General features: G+C 36.0%; 3 protein-coding genes across 5 annotated transcripts; all 3 read left to right on the forward strand.

Annotated features, from left to right (window-relative positions):
* The first annotated feature begins 1,730 nt into the window (after positions 1 to 1,730).
* LOC138894884 (uncharacterized mitochondrial protein AtMg00820-like) lies at positions 1,731 to 8,204 on the forward strand. The gene is made up of 2 exons (XM_070179619.1): positions 1,731 to 1,852; positions 7,775 to 8,204. Exons 1-2 carry the CDS (start codon positions 1,731 to 1,733, stop codon positions 8,202 to 8,204), a joined length of 552 nt encoding a protein of 183 aa, XP_070035720.1.
* A 501-nt stretch (positions 8,205 to 8,705) lies between these two features.
* Positions 8,706 to 9,365, forward strand: LOC117278194 (secreted RxLR effector protein 161-like). Its single transcript, XM_033657640.1, has one exon. It carries the CDS (start codon positions 8,706 to 8,708, stop codon positions 9,363 to 9,365), a length of 660 nt encoding a protein of 219 aa, XP_033513531.1.
* Positions 9,366 to 18,697: 9,332 nt separating this feature from the next.
* Positions 18,698 to 22,167, forward strand: LOC104102084 (protein XRI1-like). 3 transcript variants are annotated; one of them, XM_070177977.1, is made up of 9 exons: positions 18,701 to 19,017; positions 19,815 to 19,873; positions 19,946 to 20,080; positions 20,170 to 20,309; positions 20,606 to 20,669; positions 20,751 to 20,853; positions 20,932 to 20,972; positions 21,143 to 21,226; positions 21,474 to 22,167. In XM_070177977.1, the coding sequence occupies exons 1-9, from the start codon at positions 18,977 to 18,979 to the stop codon at positions 21,746 to 21,748; spliced, it is 942 nt and encodes a 313-aa protein (XP_070034078.1). In that variant the 5' UTR covers positions 18,701 to 18,976; the 3' UTR covers positions 21,749 to 22,167. The 3 variants fall into 3 exon arrangements, with proteins under 3 accessions (XP_009607996.1, XP_070034078.1, XP_070034079.1); XM_070177978.1 differs by having other exon boundaries at positions 18,702 to 18,876; XM_009609701.4 differs by lacking the exon at positions 19,946 to 20,080 and having other exon boundaries at positions 18,698 to 19,017.
* Positions 22,168 to 22,310: the final 143 nt, after the last annotated feature.

A 22,310-nucleotide genomic window follows, 5' to 3' on the forward strand; every position in this document is an offset into this window, starting at 1 on the left:
CATCACAAGTTACATTCATAAATGTGCTAAACAATAGGTCACATATAGCTGAGCTTTTCTCCAAATATACTTGGAATTACGGGGTAATCTACATGAAAAATTGAATATCTATGAGTCTAGTTTCCAACTCATTTAACCGTTCATCGATACGACATCGGAGTAGAGAGATATTCGCGTTTACGCGAGACTACGCAAGCAGCTCCCATGGGACCCACAAAATCGATGTAAAATTCTAGTTTGTATTTAAATCAATTTTAAGTCATTTTAACTCATTTTTCTAGTCCAAAACAGTTCCTAATCCCTCCTAAATTCTATCCAAGGGTTCCTCCATGATTTTAGGGTGAAAACCTAAGATAAAAACATGAATCCAACGCTAGAAATCCTGTGGTGCTTGCTAGATCGTAGTCCTTCATCTTGTAGCTGTTTTGGAGGATTCTTCAAGTGAAGTAACCTCAGATTTCGTATTTTTATTTTTTATTAAGGTAAGAATCAGTCCCTCCCTAATATATATTAGAGTTTCAAGGATAAATACAAGTGTTTACACACCAACTTGAACACAAAAGTTGATTCAAGAAGAGAATACAACTCCTATAGTATTATGGTGTGATTGAGGGTTGTTGTGAGCTAAACTATTATATCTACTTCCTAAGGTAAGTAAATCATGTTCTTGGTTATGCTTAATGTTAATCATGTGTTGGTTGAGTTGGTTGAGAGGAAATATACAAGATAGTAATTGACATGGCATAAGGAATTGTTATCTCTTTTTATGGTCTGTGTTGAGGCTATATATATAGTTTATTGTGGCTGAAAATTGTTATAAATAGTTCGATTATGTTATGGTTGCTGTTGTTAAGATTATCTATTTATCTATTTGATAATTAAGCTGATTGAAGAAGATAACATGAAAAATAAGAGGTTGACGATAAAGGTTAAGGTGCTAGGTGTGTGGACTATATTTGAATATTATTCTTATGATGTTTTGGGCTGAAAATAATATGGTAAACATAAGTATGATGCTATAGATGTTGTAGGCAGATTCATTGAAAAGGAATTGGATTCAAACCATATTTTGTTAATTGTAAATCGAGTTTGCCGCTCAAAATGGTTGTTGAAGTAATCGGAGAGCATATTGTGGATTATATTGTTGTTGTTTGAGATGTTTGGTGACTTTTGGTAACATATGGGATTTAGTACAAACATGGGAGGTGTTTTCCATTTTCTTATAGAATATTGGTTTCCAAATATGAGAGTTACAACGCTTATATGATGACGATGAAGTCGGTTTACTCATTGTAGATGTAAGAAGATCATATTGAGCTTGCTTGATGATTGGATAGAAGATTTCAAAGGTATATTAAGGCTATCCCATCTTTTCTCTTGGCATGATCCATATGATACAAACAAAACGAGCAAACGCAAAATTTTCACAAATAACTATATTCTTAGAAGTACTAGGGGTGCCTATGTTCTTGATTATCCATGTGTCCTATTATTATATCGTTTGTTCATGGGTCTCAGAAAATACATAAGTTGATAAAGTTTATTTCATGATATTAACCGAAGGTATATTGATCTTATGACATCCCGAGAAATCTTATTGACTTTTCTTATGACATCCCGAGAAATCTTATTGACTTACTTCTTATGCATTGCATTGCATTTATTTATACATGTACATTGACCCATGACCAGATGGTATTATATACGTGTATATTATATGTATATGGGGTATGGGGAAAGGTTATGGCGTTATATACACATCACCACCTGTTCAGCTGGTATGCGTTGATGATTTCGCCCACAGAGGCCTAGATGATATGATGGGATGCCCTCAGAGGCTTAATGATGTTATGTAAGCATATACATATGCATGATATGACATTTATACGAATATGCATGTCATTATAAATGTTTCATGATTCACAGAGCTATTCAGACTTACAGGTTGAGTTATTTACCCCATGTTTCTTTTATGTCTTTTATATACTTCTTTTCATGCCTTACATACTCGGTACTTTATTTATACTGACGTCCATTTTGCTTGGGGACGTTGCGTTTCATGCCCGCACGTCCCGATAGACAGGTTGACAGTCCTCCTAGTAGGCTATCAGCTCAGCGGAAGGTGTTGGTGCACTCCATTTGCTCCAGAGTTACCTATTTGGTCAGTACGCTTTGGACATATATAGATTGGTATGGCGGGGCCCTGTCCTGGCCTTTATGATGTTTATGTACTCTTAAAGGCTTGTAGACATATGTCATATATATGGATGACTGTATGGCCTTTTCGACCTATGTTTTGAGTATACAAATGATCATTTCGATCATATAGGCCCGTATGTTACATGTATAAGTTTGTATTTCATGTTGGGTTGTCATATGTCGAGTAGTCCCTTATGTTTTATCCTGGTTATCTCATGACATCCTTTCCGAATAATTTACCCCTGATAGTATGATAAGAAGGATACGTTACATTGGTACTAGACTGAGTTAGGCACCAGGTGCCTGTCGCGGCCCTTCGGTTTGATACAACTCTAGAACATTATGTAAGCACGATGCCGGAGAGAGGCAGTAAGGGTTCTCGCCCAGGATGTTATTGATAAATAAATGTGAATGAACACTTGATACATAAGGAGCCAGTGCGGGAGGTAAGTTAAAACAAAGAAAATAACCCAAGAGAGATTACGCGGAATATAGTTATGGCTAGACAAGAGGATAGAGATAAATCAGCAAATCGTATAAGATAAATGTAGTGAACCCCAGCATAGTGAATCCAGTCTCGCAGATATGACATCGTAGCCTTTGAGGAATATTTATATAGGAGTTGGTGTATTTAAAGGTACCATATATGTGTTACGAAACTAAAAGAGAGTGCCACTGGGAAGACAGTCAAAAATTTCAGTTCAGAAGCAACCCTACGAGCACAAGGACACGGAGGTATGTTACTAGGGATAATTATAGGTGAGCAAGAACATCAAAAATTCCATTGGGTATACGATGTAATAAGCTTGCAGCTTTACAAGAGTCAGAGGGTCTCCCCTAAGTACTACAACTAAAGACTAGCTAAGGAAATAAGGAAAAATGCTTTAACCTAAGCATAGTCACTTAAAGAAGAAATTGTCTTGTAACAACAGTCTCACTACAATATTGTATACACTCCATAAGAAAGTGGCACCTATCATGGCTAATGAACGAAAAAAATCAAAGATGATATTTGAGATCATATGAGTTACAAGAAATTCCAGTATTCGTGAGCAATAAGATAAGCCAAGTATTCATGCAACAAGTGGAAGAACGACAAGGAAAATAATTATTTACATTTAAAGACAACTGAGAAGGCACGAAAGGAAATTTATGGTGCTAGCAAGTTAAATGATGGTTGTGAGAAGTATAAATAGATATGTGTAGGTCGCAAGATAAAGTATCGCAGAGCGACAAGGTTTTAGGTGAGTGAGAAGCTGAAGAGAATAGGTAAGTCCTCGGGATTAAACCTATCAAAACAAGAGAGCTGATGGTTTCTGTAAGTTATAGAAAGCTCAGTATAGACTGAATGAACTCGGAGGAGTCAAAGACTAGGTATATCTAGAAGAGATGTAATGCTTCCCTGGTAGTAGAATAAGGGTGTAATTGTGATAGATAAGAGGATGATGCTTAGGCCTTTGGTTGAGTAATGATTTTAAGATAAGGGATTTCATGAATTGCACAGGATTAGAATACCCCCATAAGATGAATCATGTTCGGATGCTATGAAATATGGTTATTGAAGTATAGTATCGTCTCTAGGTGGATAAGGCAAATCACTTCAGATATTCCCCGATGCAACGTGAGCCCTAGTGACAATGTATTACATAAGAGGTTTCAAGTTATAATTTGTAGATTATTGATCAACATTAAGGTGAATCAATAATGGATGGATAAAAGTTACAAAGTATGTGTTGGCCCAATTGAAGTTTGTTTTGATGATTGAAAAAGGAACTCGAGCATTAACCAGGTCCATACGCAGTGTACATAGACACGGGCCGATTCGAGCATAAGGGGTGCACGTGAAGGAGATAAGATTAAGTTGTTATATCTAATATCTCCTGAACAAAAAGGTTGCATAAATGATAAGGAGAAGGACTCCTTACTCGAAGAGAACTTTATCCAAGATAAATGTGGAGTTAGAAGTTGAAGATAACTAGAACTCTTCCACCAAGGAAGAGTAGCACTAGAACTCTAGTTATTCCTATTCTAATAACCCTATAAATTGCAGGATGTTCTCACTCTACAGGTACGCACAAAAGCTGAAGTTAAACATGAATTGAGAGCAAAATAGCAAGGCATTTTGCAAACAATTCTTGTGTGATTCAGGTGTGCGAACCTGAAGCTACATCAACTAGATAGAAGAACCAGTTCCAAGTGTCTGTCTTTTATTCTAGTTCAATTATAGTAGGGCTTTTCAAGTGGTACCTTTCAACTTTATCTAGAAGCAATTGTATTAGGTACTCTGAGTATTCAAGTTAGAGTTAACTTAAAGTTGTCGCAACAGTTAGAAGTTGGTTGCTACAACAGGATTAGAGGTAATCCTTAGGTTTACAAAGAGTTTTGTAAATGCTGTTTTGGCTCCGTGATTTAGTGAAGTGTTGGAGAAAATCCTACTTAGTAGTAGGTCGTGGTTTTTTCACCTTTTGAGCCGGGTGTTTTCCATGTAAAAATACTTGTGTTCTTTACTTTCCGCATTTACTATTTCTGCAATAGTAGTATAAGGAACACATAGAAGAACCAGGTCCTTTTATAATCAGTGCACGCGAAAATTGGACACCACACAAATCACCTCCCTCTTATGTGGCATTAAAGTATAAAACAACAGTATGAGATGAGATTAGGTCGTCGTTATTAAGATGAACATTAATGAGGAAGCATTAAAGGACATACATATAGGATAAGAAGCGAGAGAGGAGTTGGGTAGCAAACCTCGATACTAATAAACCGAAGTAAGAGTTATGGTATAGTATGACCTACCTAGTTGTAGTAATCCATAAGCATAGATAATCAAGGCTATGAAACAAGATATATCAATAGTCGTAAGTTCGACAAAGTACCGAGCAAATAACTTTAGTACACTTATAGATTCCAGAGGGACAGCTTGTCATATTTCTGTATATGTTCACAAAGTGAGGCCTAAAGATTGGATAAAAGCTGGAGAAAAAAGGAGATAAGAGTCGCATAGGCGTGAATATAAGGACAGAGTTGTACAGGCTGCATGACATAAAGTAGCAATAGTTACGAGATTGGAATAATTTTGACCATAAATCATGGTGTGAGAAAGAGGCCTAAAAGGGGGAATACCTTGGCCTTTTGAATTATTCACAGAATAGTTACATAGATAGAAAGGACAGTAGTAAAGTATTTGTAAGAGCTATAGGTTATGAGACTGATAAGCGTATTAGTCAATATTCGAGGACGAATGTTCCAAAGGGGGGAATGATGTTACACCCCATATTTTTATACGTAAGAGTACGTCGTAAGTCAATTGATGTAAGCTCAGAAATGAGATCATCTTTGAAAAATTTATAAAGTAAGTTAATCATATTACCGTGGAGGTTACAAATATTTAAGATCACGAATACCAAGTACCAAGAGAGTTGGAAGGCTTAGAATCTACACGAAAAATAAGTTTCGTCGAAAGTCGATAAGTTTGGAATGTTATAACCTATATTTTGGGGTGAGACTAGGGTTATTAATATGATAAGTAGGTTATGTTATGAGTTATTGTAGTCTTATAATAGTCGGGTGTTACGTTTTGAAGTCAAGAGAGTTGTGGAACAAAAGTTGGCAAAGGTCATCACAAGTTACATTCATAATGCGCTGAAAATTAGGTCAAATGTAGCATAGCTTTTCTCTTAATATACTTAGAATTACACAATGATCCATATATCAAATTGAAGATCTATGAGTCTAGTTTCTAACTCATTAAACCGTTTGTCGATACGATATCAGAGTAGAGAGATAGTTGTATTTTTGTGAGACCGTGCAAGCAGCTCTTAATGGGACCCACTTAGGCGATCGTCGACCTACTTCACTTTGAAAACGATTTGGATGCCTTGTTTTTGCTAATTTTCGACTCAACCTCGTCTCCAAACTCCTCCTAACCCTCCTAAACAGATACCATAAGGGTTTGAAGGAGAACTAAGTGATTACACCATATTTCACCATCAATAGTTAGTTCTAGTAAAGAACAACACCTCTTTGAAGTTGTGTTGTCATTGAGGATAGTTGTGGGTTGTGTTTGACTGAAACTTCAAGTGGTTTCTACTGGTTTAGGTATGTATAATACTCTACTACATGTGCTTGAAGTTTTTTGTATGTTAGTTGCATTATTTGAGCAAGATACTACAAGAGAAGACTTGAAATAGTTTGAGATGTTATTGTTCTTAATGGACTGTTTTGGAAAGGTTGTTTCCATGAACTTTAAATGGTTGGAAACCTTGGAAAATGACTTGTTTATTCTGTTATTTTAACGAATATATTGATGTGCCACTCACATCTAGGTCATATAAATCTAAATAGGATTTTGAGGTTGGTTTCAGATGGACCTTTGAGTTCATTGAAAGTGGAGGCACTGCCAATATGTGAATCCTGTTTAGAAGGTAAAATAACCAAGAGACATTTTTCCTTTAAAGGAAATAGAGCTAGCAATAAATTAGAATTAATTCACTCTGATTTGTGTGGCCCTATGAATATACAATCAAGAGGTGGTTTTGAGTATTTTGTGACTTTCACAATGATTGCTCAAAATATGGATACATTTATCTGTTATGCCGTAAGTCTGAATACTTTGAAAAATTCAAAGAATTTAAGACGAAAACGGAGAAACGACATGATAAACATATCAAAACATTGCGATCAAATCGTTGTGGTGAATACCTTTCTGCGGAATTCATTAAATACTTATCTGATTGTGAAAATACATCTCAATTATCTTCCCTAGAAACACCACAACAAAATGTGTGGCAGAAAGAAGAAATGGTTAGATCAATGTTAAGTTATTCCGATTTACCTTCTTCCTTTTAGGGATATGCTGTAGAAACAACAAATTACATTCTGAATTCGGTTCCTTTAAAGTCAGTACCTTCAACCCCAGCAGAATTATGGACTAGGCGCAAGCCCAGTTTACGGCACATTCGGGTTTAGAGTTGTCCAGCACATGTACTAAAAGGAAAGCGGATAAATTGGAATCGAGGACAGAAGTGTGAATTTTTATTGGATATCCAAAGGGAATGAAAGGAGGTTTATTTTATTGTCCCAAAGAAAAGAAGGTAATAGTTACGACAAATGCCAGATTTTTAGAAGAGGATTGTTTAATGAACCATATTCCTAGAAGTAAACTAGTTTTACAGGAATTAAGCAATGGAGTAACTAATGACTCATCTCTAGAACGTATCCCGAAAGTCAGTATTGACATACCATTGCATTATCATAGTGGGAGAAATGTCAATAGGCAGCAGAACGCACAAGAATAATTGCCTGACATCTCACTGTCCCCAAGTAGTGGGAGTAATATTGAGCAACCTCAGATTGTTGAGCAACCTGAAATTGTTGTGCAGCCTGCACTCTAGAAAGAAGTTAATGATATCCCAGCACCGCAAGGCGTGGAGGATAACATTGTTGCTTCAGTTCCAAAAAATGATATTGTGGTTCAACAAAAAAATCAAATTGCACCTGTAGTGACTAGTCGTAGCGGGAGAATTATTAAAAAACCTCTCTGATTTGCGCTATTGGGAGAATTTTATGATAGAATCCCTGAAGAGACTAATACAGAACCTCTAAATTACGACGTCGCATTACAGGATTTAGACGCTGAGAAATGGGTTGTTGCTATAAAATCTGAAATTGAGTCCATGTGCTCCAATCAAGTCTGGGACCTTGTAGAACCACCTACTGGAGTCAAACCCGTTGGATGGAGATGGATCAATAAGAAAAAGAGAGGAGCGGATGGAAAAGTGCAAACTTCTAAAGCCAGGCTTGTTGCAAAAGGGTTTACTCATAAAGAAGGGATTGATTATAAGGAAACCTTTTCGCCAGTAGCCATGCTTAAATCCATTAGGAATCTCTTATCCATTGTTGCTCATTACGATTATGAGATTTGCAAATGGATGTCAAGACGACTTTCCTTAATGGAAGTCTTGATGAGTGCATCTATATGGCAAAACCAGATGGTTTCATAAAAAGTGACAATGAGCACGTGTTGTGTAAATTAAGAAATTCATTTATGGATTAAAACATGCTTATAGAGCATGGAATACTTGTTGTGTCACATCGATTAAAACTTTCGGTTTTGATTAATGTAAAACCGAGTCTGGTGTCTATAAGAAGTGGGATGGAGATAACGTTACATTTTTGGCGTAGATGATATCTTGCTCATAGGAAATAATGTGAGCATGTTGAATTCAGTAAAGGAGTGGTTGTCCTCGCGTTTTGATATGAAAGACTTGGGACAAGCGGCACATATCCTTGGGATCAAGCTTATGCGAGATCGCAAGCGAAGGATATTAGGATTATCCCAAGCACTTTATATTGATACTATTCTCACCAGGTTTAGCATGCAAGATTCCAAAAGGTTTTCTTCCTTTTAGGCATGGAATCTCTCTATCAAAAGATCAGTCCCCAAAAATGACTGATGAGATAGAAAAGATGTGGTCCCTTATGCTTATGTTGTATGGAGTCGCATGTATGCTATGCTATGTACTAGACCTGATATCTGCTTTGATGTTGGCATGATTAGCATATTTCAATCTAATCCTGAACGAGAATACTGGATTGTCGTTAAACATATAATCAAGTACCTGAAAAGGATAAGGGATTATATGTTGGTTTATCACTCAGGTGATCTTGCACCCATTGGTTATACTGATTCAGATTTTCAGTCAGATAAAGATTCTAGAAAATCTACCTCAGGATATGTTTTTACCTTAGGGGGTGGAGCCATAAGTTGGAGGAGTATCAAGCAATCATGTATTGTTGATTCCACCATGGAAGTCGAATATGTGGCTGCCTCTAAGGCAGCTAAAGAGATTGTTTGGCTCAGAAACTTTCTAAAAGAGCTTAATGTAGTTCCTTCGGTTCAAGCACCAATTGTCTTTTATTGTGACAATAGTGGTGGAGTTGCAAACTCGAAGGAAGCAAGAAGCCATAGAAGGAGTAAGCATATTGAGCATAAATATCATTTAGTTCGGGACATAACTCAGAGAGGTGATGCAAAAGTGTTAAAGATTGCGTCAGAGAACAATTTGGCAGACCCGTTTATAAAGAGCTTGCCACAGAAGTTTTTTGAAAAGCATGTAGAAGGAATGGGCATTAGAGTTTTAGACGCATGGTTACGAGTCTAAGTGGGAGATTGTTGGGATATACTATTAACCATATGGTTTAGATATAGTATTGTAATTTATTCTTTGTGGAATAATTATTTATTTGATTTATTCAATTCAATAAAGTATCATTTTAAATAGATCATTTGTTACATGTGTGTCCTTTAGTTATATAGTAGACAATTTAGTGTATGGAGTCTTAGCTCATGCACAGTAGATTAAATTGACGGTTCTCATAATTAATAAATTATATTCACAATCGAAGATATTGTTGGGCAAAATATCTTGATGATTATAGCACAAGATTAAAGTATAATTTATCTTGATTATGGGAGTAGTTTTGCTCCAACTTCTTGTGCTAGTATATTTAGTGTATATTAAACGGACCAAGTAGAGATAAGATATTTTTACTGAATATATATGAAACATTTTCTCTAATTCATTAAATGAGCTTAAACTCCTAATCTTGATATAGTTATTATGATCAATGTGATTTGTTTATTGTTTTGATTTATCAAAAGGTACAACTCTATTCAGAGTTAGTGTATGCTCAATAAATTGGACAATAACGAATAACATTTGTGAAATAATAATTAGTTGATAGAATTTGTGACTTGGTTTTGAGTTTGATGATACCCCTTTATGTAAGCTTATAAGTTTTCATGTGAAAATCCGGCCGGTGAATTTTGTATCCATCACATGAAATAGTTTAAGCGGAATTATAAAGATTTAATTAGTTGATTAAATTAAATTATCAGTTATTTAATTTAATTAACTGATATTTGTAATCTTAACATGGGGAGTTAAAATAAGTGTTAGTGAATTTTTGAAATTCATATTGAGGAGTTCAATTGTAGTTTTTTAGTGGAATAAACTGCAATTAATTATAGTAGGATTTAATTCATCCAAATTTTCGAATTAATACTATAATTGGTAGCCTCTTATTGTTTCTGTGGTCCCTGCTATACCTAGTAAAAACCTGGATAGACTTGGGTAAAAAGTGGCTTGGGAGAAAAGTTATCCTTTTGAGTTAGAGTAGGATTCTACTTGCACTAGCAGAATCCTACACGTTTTTTAGCCCCTATTGTGGCTTAATTTCGGGTCTATTAAAGGAAGACTGGTTTCATCTAATAACTCACTCTTCAGAGTTGTATTATTTGCCCACACAAATAAATTCGTCCAAGGTCTTACAAGGAGCATAGCAGAAGATTGAAGCCCTGAATTCTTGCTCTATGGAGGACATGTGCAACGTTTTTGAGAGATTAGTGTTTCGAATCTCCGTAATTATATCATTGTCTAGTTTACATGTTTGTGATACATGTATTGTATGCTTGATTTCGCTACGCATGTTCTAACATCTAGAAGTTTCACTTCGGAAATAAATCGGTTCCTACCGAAGATGATCACTATATTCCTCAAGCTCGAACACGAGACATTTGATTAAGGATAAATGAGTACTTACCGATTCAGCACAACCTAACATGGTAAATATTATTTGACTATGAAGTTTGAAACACTTTTTTTTGCAACTCCTTCGACTTAGAGTGATTATTTTTGTCATGTTCAATTTTAACCAAACCAAAGTAAACCATTTCGTTGTTTACATTGAAAGGGCATACCATGAGAAGGTACGGTCTTATAGAAAATTGTAAGCAATTTTAAGCACTGCTGTTCTTATTATATCTCTATGGTTGATTCTATGAATAGTTATTGTCACCTTATAAAATCAAATAAGCTTCCATACTTTTAAACATTGATTTTCCTGGATAATCACAGCAGTTCGACTTAACTTATTTCCTTAATTTTTTTACGCTTGCTTTTTCAGTGACAATATTACACATCTCACAATATTTAATGGTGTATGAAATAATGATGTTGTGTTGAGATACATAAAAAAAGGAAGCAAATTCTGATCCAATTTATCATAATTGATTAATTAACATATTGATTAATTAGATTTTGAAACACAAAATATTATTGGCTTATCAATTTATTTATTGAGTTGTGAAAAAAGTTCTCGATCTTTTTTTGGTTGTTGGGATGACAACAGATAGTTTTCAGTTAGAGGTCGAAAAGGCTTTGCAGAGACTCTGGTAACCACTGCATCATCTGTGAGACTATTACTGAGGCCATATCTGCAAATAGCCAAATTGACAGTAGTAATGTAAAAGGATTTTTACACAAATAATCAGTCGAATTTACATGAATTTACACAATGTATATATATATATATATTATACAATAATTATACAAGATTATACATGAATTATAAATATATTATACATTTACCGGCTATTTTAAGTTTAAGCACTTGAGTAGTGGCTATTTAAGTTAATTCTTCTAAATACCATTGCCTTTTGATAGTTCTTCTGAACTTTTTCACCAGCCCATTCCATAGGGACAAATTTGAAAAAGAAAAATAATGGGCTTTGTTATGGAAAGTGCAAATGCTTTGATTTTCTAAAACTAACATTTACATTTCTGTTTTGATAACAGTTGTTTTATTTTACACAAATTAATGAATAGTTTCATTCACAAAACAGATATTTGATGAGTTTCACAAGTTACATGCTTGCCTCTGCTAAAAGCTCATTTAAGTTCTGGCAGATAAGCTGCAACCATGACTTTGAATCCTGCACAAATCATCCATATGAAGGCCCCAGCATTTACAGTTTTTTATTTATTTATTTATTATAAATATTTTGAGTTACACATCTTCAATCGAGCAAGAACATGACCTTTGATAGGAAGGTGTGAATGTCGAGAATTAGGGTAAAAAGGTTAGAAGGTAGTCAACCATTTTTCTTTTCCATCCCAGTAGTATTCGTATTATTCTCGTATTTTCTTATTCTTATATTTCTGTTATAACCTGTTTTTTTTTTGTGTGTTCATTAATCTTATTATCTTAATATTGTTACTACTTTCTTTTTCTAAAGCTTCTCCACTATTGTATTTTTTCAAAAAAATATTATGATTATGCTTCTCTTGAGCCGATGGTTTATCTAAAATAGTTTTTCTACTTTTACAAGTTAGAAGCAAGGTTTGTGCACGTATTATCTTCCCGACACCACACTTGTAGAATTATACTATGTTATTGTTGCTATAAATATTTTGAGCTATGCTCTGTGCACAGAATAAAGCATGCCAGAATATCAACTCATGCTGTCCACCTTCTATTAAATAAAGTTAATTAGACAAGACAAACAAAGGATAATACCTTGTCAGATCAGACTCCAAAAAGAAAAGAAAGATGCAATTTGTATAAGGGAATTCCCTATTCTTTTCTTAATTTATGTACATTTTAAAACAATATTTAGGTATTTCGAAAAAAATAAGTAGGAGATTTATCTTCAGACTTCAATAATATTAGATAAATCACTCTTGTACTTCATACACATACTTAATTACTTTTTCTTCTTTTTTCCTTTTGTGGATAAAATTGGAAGTCGTGCTTCATACTCTACTGAGTGATAATATTATTTTATCAAGGATATTTAAATAGAGGATCACGGAAAACAGTGTTTTTAACAAAATGGCCCCGTTAAGTTTGAGGATATATCTATATTTCGTCCTTGAAATATTACCTTTGATACAAATGTTCCTTTAAATTTGCTAATCCTTAGCACTTCTGGTTCAACTAATAAATCTTCACAAAACAAAGAAAAGTTAACATCAATAGACAATCTATAGCTAAAGAACCTAATGGGGACCTCTCTACCTTTTAGGTGAGGGTAAAGTACACACTATCCTCTCTAGACCTCACTTATGGCATTACACTAGGTTCGTCATTGTTGATGTATAGCTAAAGAACCTAATCATTATAAATTGCACCTCACATTTATCATAACCATCACTTCTTCCTCTTAGTCACGCATTTTGTACGTGCAATTTCTTTAATCTGCTCGTATTCATTTGGACTTTTGGCAACTAAACTAAACATGTTCAACCTTAACAAATTCAATGGCCATTTGGTACAATATGGAATATCCATAAGATTAACTATCTCACCTTCTAGTGTAAAATCTATCACGGGATTAGCTATTATCTATAATCAAATATGAGATTGTTAGATTTGTGAGGAAGAAGATTAAGAATGGAGAAGAAAGAAGATCGAAGTTGTATTCCTCGAGTATGTGAGACCTCTGTTCATTACAATGCTATATAGGGGCTTCTCCACTAACTAAATGACAGCTATTGTACAACTGTCAATTAACTACTTTAACAAACTAACCACTCTTAGCTAATTTGCACACCCTATACTTTTGTTATATACACTTTGACCCTATATCCCAAGACTCCCCCTTAAGCTGGGGGGTGGAAAGCATTGAACACTCCGAGCTTGGAAAGAAGGAAGGAGTACTGAGAAACACCAAGACCTTTTGTCATAAGATCAATCAACTGGAGTTTGGTTGAAATGTGATGAGGAGCGAGCAAGCCATTCTTAATCTTCTCTCGAACAAAATAACAATCTATCTCGATGTGCTTTGTCATTTCATGAAAAAATAGGATTTGTCGCTATTTGAAGTGCAGCTTTGCTATCACAGTATAGATCAATAGGCTGATCTATCTCAATGTTCAACTCTTGCAACAATCCAACTAGCCAAGTAACCTCAGTTGCTACTGTTGTGAAGCTTCTATATTCAGCTTCAGTTGAGCTTTGACTCACTGTCTGCTGCTTTTTTGACTTCTAGGACAACAAAGAATCCCCTAGCTTGACAACGTATCCAGTGATCGACCTTCGCGTGTTTAGACATGCTGCCCAATCTAAATCACAGAAGGCAGAAAGGTGAGTAATAGGACCCCTCTTGAGAAAGACACCAAGGCCAGGTGAACCTTTAATGTATTTGACCACTCAAAGTGCAACAGTTAGGTGTGATTGCTTGGGATGCTGCATGAATTGACTCAAAACTTGCACGTCAAAGCAAATGTCAGGTCGTGTAATGGTCAAGTAGAGTAACTGGCCTACCAACCTTTGATAATTGCCCACATGTTACAGCTCTTCATCACCATTGTACCCAACATGTTTATCATACTCCGTAGTGGTTAGTTTCTAATTGAGTTCAATAGGAGTGGATGCAGGTTTGGCAGCATCCAGTCCTGTGGTGGATATTAATTCCAGATTTCCAGTGCATACTTTCTCTGGTTCAATAACACCCCCTTATCTGATCTCATCACTTCAATGCCTAAAAAGTTATCTGAGCTCACCCAAATCTCTGACCTTAAACCTATTATACAATGTGCTCTTGGCCTCTTCCACTAGGGAAGCATCACTACCAGTGATCAAGACATCACCAACATACACCAATATAATCACAATATCATGTGTTGTCTGCTTGGTGAATAGAGAATGATCATATGCACTCTGCTGATACCCTGCTCCCACTAAGGCATCTGTGAGCTTAATGTTCCACTGTCTTGGAGTATGTTTCAGGCCATAGAGTGATTTCAATAGTCTGTAAGCTTTGTTCTTCCCCTATCGTTGGAAACCCTGTGTCAAGACCATGTACACTTCTTCATAAATATCCCCTTGTAGGAATGCATTATTGACATTCATTTGATAGAGGATCCACCCCTTGGAGGCTGCTATACTCAGAACAGTTCTCACAGTTACCATTTTGGCAACTAGTGAGAATGTCTCATGATAGTCCAACCCTTCTTGTTGGGTGTATCCCTTTGCAGTTGATTTATATTTGATCTCAAACACCCATTTAAAACCAATTGGTTTCTTCCCTTCTGGTAAATCCACCACTTCCCAAGTATGGTTCTCTTCAAGTGCTTTAATTTCTTGGTCCATGACTTGTATCCATCTTGGATCATTTACAGCTTCCTTAAAGGACTGTGGTTCAGTTAAAACTGAAAAAACATTGAGATATGACTGGTATGCAGGGGATAGATGATCATAAGAGAGAGCATTAGAGATTGAATACACAGTGTTAGTGTGTTTTTTGGCAGTGGTGATGTAATACTTAAGCCAAACAGAAGGCCTTCCTTGTCGACTAGACTTCTTAGTCTCTACTTCTATAGATGCTGGTTGTGAGTGCACTTCTTCTGTTCCTGCTTCTTCTATTGTTGTCTCAACTTCTGGTTCAAGGATATCATGGATTAGATTCTCACTTATTGGGGCATCAGTTGCAGCCTCATGGTCTTCCCCAGACTCTGCATGATCTGTGACTGAGTTCATATTAGCTGCAGTCCCATGGTCTTCACCAGACTCTGCATGATCTGTGACTGAGTCCATATTAGCATTCTCCACTTCTTTAGTAATGTTTTCAGCAACTGGTATTTGCATGTTTTGGGTTGTGGTTGGAATTACGTGTGCATGTGATTGGTGTCTATCTATTTCCACAACTGAAGGTTGAGAAGTAAATAGATCCTCTGTACAGTCTTAATCAGTAGTTTTCTCAAAAGGAAAGACATGCTCTTTAAATACCATATCTCTGCTAACAAATACCCTTTTATTCTCCAAATCATACAGCCTATAACTCTTTTGTGTTTCTGAGTATCCAACAAGGACAACCCTTTTTGCTCTAGCTGTGAACTTATCACCTTTAGGCAGGTTACTTGCATAACATAAGCAACCAAACTCCCTTAAGTGATCTATTTTGGCTGGCTTTCCAAACAATAGCTCATAAGAGGATTTTCATTGCAAAATACTAGTGGGCAGTTTGTTTATCAAGTATACTGCAGTTCTTACATAATCACCCCAGAATCTCCTAGGAATCAAGCTTTGAAATTTCAAGGCTCTTGCAACCTCCAGTATATACCTATGTTTTCGTTCAACTACCTCATTTTGTTGTGGGGGTGTATGGGTAACAACTTTTGTGTATGATTCCTAGAGAAGCAAATAAAGTATCGCATTGAGAGTTGAAGAACTCAGTACCATTATCTGATCTAACAATCTTCATAGTAGCTTCAAACTGAGTATTTATCATTACAATAAAGTTCTTTATTACAACAACTACTTCACATTTAGACTGTATTAAGGACACCCAAGTAAACTTGTTGTAGTCATCTACTATTATAACAAAATAAAGCTTCATGTCATATCAAGGTACCTTATGAGGTCCCCAAACATCCATGTGTATGAGTTGAAAATAACTACTTGATCTAGTGCTACTAAGTGGAAACTGTAGTCGATATTGCCTTGCCAAAGGACACACTTCACAGTTGTCCTGCTCTCCAGCTTGTATCTTATTCTTTAGTTCTGAAATATGTTGCATAGATTTTGTTGATGTATGGCCTAGCCTCAAATACAGTGTTATTTTTCCATGTTCCTTCAATAAACTAATTGTTGTTGTTGGTAAATTTTCTTTTATCAGATATAATCCATTATTTTCTCTACCAATTCCCATCACCTTGCCATTGTAAAGCCCCTGAAATATACAGAAATCAGGATAAAACCTAACTGAGCAACATAATTGTCTAGTGAGCTTTGACACTGACAATAAGTTGAATTTAAAATCTGGCACATACAATACTCCTTCAATAATTTTATTCCCTAAAACTACTGCATCTCGTGTATGTATAATTTCTGCTCTACTGCCTGTAGGCAGCTGTACTCCATCTGCTTTATGATCTGCTTTTCTAAGATTATTTAGAGCATTCTTACAATGTGTCACATGGTGAGTAGCACCTGAATCCACTATCCAAACATGATCACTTGCAATTGCATTTGTCATTAAATTAATGATACTTGCAGTATTAGTGGAACATTCATTTGTGGTAGTCTTCTGCAACAAATTTACCAGTTGTTTATATTGATCCCCAGTGAAGAAATTTCTTTGTGTTGGCAGCATAAGCACATGTTTCTCTTCACTTGTTGCATTGTTCACATAGGTCCCGCTTCCTGAGTTTTGCCCTTTCTTCTTACTCTTGAAATCCGGTGGATACCCCACTATCTTGTAGCAATTTTCCTTTAGATGTCCTTTGTAGCCACAATAATCACAGATTAATCCTGGCCTCTTAGGTTTAAACTCATGACCTTTACCAGCCAACATTGTAAGAGGATCCTTCAATGTGTCTGTGACTCCTAGAGTTCTTTGACTTTCTTCTTGTGTAACTATTGCATAGGCTTCATTCACTGTGATCACAGGTTTTTTGGCTAAGACATTACTTTGAATGTTACTATAACTCTCGTTCAATCCCATAAGGAACTGTAGTAGGCGAATATTTTTCAAAAGCTCCCCTGAAGGCCTAGACTCCTCACAGTCACACGAAGCCAAAGGTGCTATGACATCTAGTTCATCCCATAGATCCTTCATTTTCGAATAATAGCTAGTGACCGAGTCTGTTCCTTGTCTCAAAATCGCAATAACAGTCCAAAGATGATAGATCCTTGTTAAATTTGACTTATCAAATCTTTCCTGAAAATCAGCCCATACCTTTTTTTTGCATTCGATGCATATACGATGCTAGGCATTAATTCATTTGAAACAGTACTACCAATCCATGATAGAACAATTGCATTACATTTCTCCCATTGGTCTGCTAATTCACCTTTATACATACTTTTTACACAAGATCCATCCACAAATCCAAGCTTGCTCTTTCCCCGGAGTGCCAATTTCATCGCCCTGCTCCACAGTGCGTAATTTTCTGGGCCTATGGGCTTGAGCGGAATTAAGACTAGTCCTGGAGCGTCTGAAGCTTGCAAAAATAACGGATGATTATGATCGAGTGAGCTAACTTCGTTGTCTGCCATGGCCGCTTGAAATTGAGCTCAAAATTGAATAATTTCTCAAATTTGTATTTCGCATATGTATTTCTGTCGGAAAAATTGAATCTCGCCGGAATTAGATCGGAAATACAGTCCCAGCAACTCCCGCTCTGATACCATGTTAGATTTGTGAGGAAGAAGATTAAGGATGGAGAAGAAAGAAGATCGAAATTGTATTCCTTAAGTCTGTGAGACCTCCGTTCATTACAATGCTATATAGTGGCTTCTCCACTAACTAAATGACAATTATTGTACAACTGTCAATTAATTACTTTAACAAACTAACCACTCTTAACTAATTTGTGCACCCTATACTTTTGCTATATACACTTTGACCTTATATCCCAAGAGAGTTGAATACAATTTCAAATTTTATCTCGAAATTATTATCCTTATCTTATGTACCAAACGACTCCCAAGTACTACTATATTATATAACAATAACAAAATAATTTTAATAAGAACGACAATGGAAATACCTTAAAACTTAGAAGGACCACATTAACTAAAAGAAGTCGCGCAAAACAAAACGAAGAATGGGGAAGTATGTTGGAGACAGAAAGTAGTGGGTCCCAGAAAATAACGGACTTTGAGGGCCACTATATACTCTCTCGCTGTAATGGAGGAAACTTCTTCAATTTATATAAGAAGACTAGCAAAAGACCAGTGTTACATAAATCGCAATAAAATAGCGCACCCACTCAAAAAACTGTACGCCAACGGGAACGGAGATTTTTTCTTTTTTTTCCTTTTTGTGGTTATCTAAATATAGAGTACAGACCAATTCCCTGGTCGGGCACTTTCTTCAATATATCAGTAAGTATAGCACCTATCATTTTCTCATTTACTCTCTTTACCCTTTTTCTGTTGATCTTCTCTGCCGGCTATTTTTAAGAGTAAAACAGTTGAGCGGTTAATGGCGATGCCTGATCTGCCCATGGATTTCGATACGAACAGGTAGCTTTTTGAGTACGTCGTTGTAAATTTTTTTTTTCTTCCAATTTTCGTGTTTTTTTAAATGATATATTGGGTTTATTATTGTTTCTCTTATCTTTGCTTAGATTGATGGTTCAGTTCTTTAGTTCAACTTTGTTAGTAGTGAAAATGCTGGAAATTGAATTGCCGGAGTTTGTATTTTCACTTTAATCATAATGGCATAGTGTGAAAAGGCGACAGTTCGGGTTAAATTACACACAAACACTCGCATAATGTTTTCTTCTTTTATTAGTACTATAAGAGGCGTTTGTTTGAAGTTTATAATGAGTTTGCAAAACAAATGCCACTCTCTTAGGAGTATTAATTTCTGATATCCGTTATTAATTGTCTTTATTTTATTAGGTGATGTTCCTATTACCATTTATTTTGTAATGTGTTTCCATTGGGTGATTAATAATGGTAGATACAAGTGGTCTTTTATCATTTCTCCTTAAATTTTATTGTAGTTCTGCCTGTCTATATATTGTATTGTATAATGGCGCTGTGTACCTATAATTTGTTCTAGTGACTCGAATTTCATGCTTCTGCTGTGTCTATTATAGGTGATCATGTCTCAAGCATTTTCTGCATTTCTGTGTCGACTTTTCTAAATTTTCGACACTATCAATATATTTAAAGGATAATACTTGTATCATCATAAAATGAGATCTGTTCAAGTGAAACATTTTACATGTTGAGAGGTAGTCCGAACATCTACTTTTGTTATAAAACGAGTCTAGAATTGAATGGATTGATTGTTTTCTTTGATGAAACTATAGCGGCGAGATATGGGATTGGCAATGTGGGGAAACTTTTCTTGAAGACCGTGAGAACTTTGGTAAGTTTAGCTACTGTCTCTAGTAATTTTAAGTGAGAAAGATAGTTGAGTCGAGTCATCTGTGTTAAACAGGGCTGCAGCCTCAAGCAGACGTATCGGAATGTTTATGGACTGGTGTAACTGAAAACAAGGAAGATCTTTCCTACATGTTTGATGATGAAACCACTCCAGTTAAGGACTGTGGTGACTTGACTTTCAATGTCAAGGGTAAAGGATTTTAATATAACAGTTATTTCTATCTTCTAGTACTCAGCACAGTTTAAGCGTCTTAACCTGATTTAAGTGGTTTGCTCCAGATGTTACAACCAAGGAATTGGAGCAGTGCAGAGAACCTGCTAAAGTGGTAAAAAGACGCCGAATGCTGCAATTTGACGCTGAGATCCTGGATGTTTCTGGTTCAAATGAAGAGATTCCATTAACTTGCTTAAAATCAAAGGTTACTACTACTACATTTTTGGCTTGTGCTTCGAGGAGATGTCTATCAAAGCACATTACTAATCATACCTTAGCATTAATAGTGTGTGCTGTTTCCCACAAGTGAAACCAAGTTAAGAGTGCTGTTAAGCCAACAGATCAGTAGTGGAATTTGGTTCATCTAAGGAACCTCATGTGACAATGCACCTTTTAAAATCTGCTTCATTACATATTTATGACACTACATAAGGCGGAAAAAGTATTTGAGGTAGAAACAATTTTTATAAAAGTAACCTACAAGGAAGTTGGTTAATGCAGGAGAGGGATGCATATTTCGAAGAAGCTATATGCGAGGTCTCAGACTGGCTATCTGAATATGCAGGTCAGGACTGCTTAAAATTATTCTAAACCTATATCTGCTTAAATTTTTTGAATTTCCTGTTGACGGAATATGTTTTTCTAGATGGTGCAACATCTTCGGCTCATGAAGGTTTGGATGAGTCTTCTGAAGAATGGCTTACCGATTGCTTTAATGATCCTGAGTTGCAGCTTGGTTCCGAGGATATGTAAATTTAATCTTTAGCCTTCCGTGCTTGTAAGGACTTGTAATTATGCTCTGTGCTCTAACTCACTTTGTTTAACAGGAATACATCTGGAGTACCTGATGTTCAAGCTGACATAATAGGTAGAGAATCTCTCTTTCCCTTGGATGTTCTCTCTTTCTTTCTTTCTTCCTTTCTTCTTTCTTTCTGGTCTCTGTCTCTTCTACATACTTTATTATGTGCTGGTGTTCTTCTCTTCCTTTTCATGTTATTCGTGTTTAATATTTGATTGATGGCAGCTTATCTGTTGCAGAGGTTATTAATTCCTCGCCAGAACGCGAGACAACTATGGTTAAAAGTAGTCCTGTTCGTACTTGTGGAAACATTATTTTCAAAGGTTAGTACTTTATCTATGATTAAACTGGGTACTTATTCATGGTTACACTTATTAAATCATACTCTCTTAGACTCAAATAGCCAAAAAATCATTACATTGTGAAAAATCCCCTTGTTATGATATTGTCAGTAGTGTGCGCTTTTCAGTGTTTACGTTTTCGCTTCAGTTATATTGCATGAAAACACATGGAAAACTTGCTGCAACTGAGCTCCTATTTTTAACTGATGACTGATGACTATGTACTCAGGTAGGAATTCATACATGCAACCTCCCAAAAAAGGTGCATCTTCTGTAGTGTACCCATTCGGCTTTATCAAACCCTGCAGTGTTCAAGGAGATGTGACCTTAAAAGAGATTAACAAAAAGATACACACTCCACCACCATCTAAGTCGAAGCAAAGCAATCAAGATCCACCTTCTTATCCCACATCAGCTTTTTCTGGGAAGCCTGTCATTGGCAAGACAAAAATTAACATAGAGGGCGGAAGGGGCAGCATTACAATCATGAGAACTAAAGGGTGATCTTAAAATGTGTTTTTGGCATACTTTTGCTTGGGATTGCTCCAGCAGTTTCGGGGTATTGTTTTGGGCACTTTAGCATATAAGTTGATTTGTGAATGGATCTTTATTAGGGAGAACATGGGGAGGAGACTTGCAAGTGGAGCACTCTCCCATGATTTTGAAATCTCCATGTATATTGGGTTAGTAGATGGATGACTTATCTATTTTGGTAAGTTAGCAAATTCTTAATGCTCAAATGCTTAAAGAGGTCTTGCCTAATCAATTTGGCCAATTGATTTTTTGGATACTTATCCTCGGGCAACGTAAGCATAATCCCAATGCAATGTAAGTCGTCGTTACACATGCATCTATGGCTAGTCTATGGACCTTGTTAACAATGTGACTGGTTTTTTATTTCGTTATTTATCTTTTTATGCGAAGAGGAGCTCTGACGTAGCTGGTAAAGTTGCCATGTGACCAGGAGGTCATCGGTTCAAGCTGTGGAAGCGTAACATTGCGTACAATAGACTCTTGTGGTCTGGTCTTTCCCGGACCCCGCGCATAGTGGTAGCTTGTCAACTTG

Source organism: Nicotiana tomentosiformis, chromosome 6 (assembly GCF_000390325.3).
Source record: "Nicotiana tomentosiformis chromosome 6, ASM39032v3, whole genome shotgun sequence".
In the NCBI taxonomy this organism is placed as follows: domain Eukaryota; kingdom Viridiplantae; phylum Streptophyta; class Magnoliopsida; order Solanales; family Solanaceae; genus Nicotiana; species Nicotiana tomentosiformis.

Coding starts and splice junctions, on each gene's coding strand:
- LOC138894884 (XM_070179619.1), top strand. CDS start 1,731: ATGGGGAAAGGTTATGGCGTTATATACACATCACCACCTGTTCAGCTG. Junction 1,853..7,774: donor CAGAGGCTTAATGATGTTAT/GTAAGCATATAC, acceptor ATTTTATGATAG/AATCCCTGAAGAGACTAATA.
- LOC104102084 (XM_070177977.1), top strand. CDS start 18,977: ATGGCGATGCCTGATCTGCCCATGGATTTCGATACGAACAG. Junction 19,018..19,814: donor ATGGATTTCGATACGAACAG/GTAGCTTTTTGA, acceptor ATGAAACTATAG/CGGCGAGATATGGGATTGGC. Junction 19,874..19,945: donor TGAAGACCGTGAGAACTTTG/GTAAGTTTAGCT, acceptor TGTGTTAAACAG/GGCTGCAGCCTCAAGCAGAC.
- LOC117278194 (XM_033657640.1), top strand. CDS start 8,706: ATGTATGCTATGCTATGTACTAGACCTGATATCTGCTTTGATGTTGGC.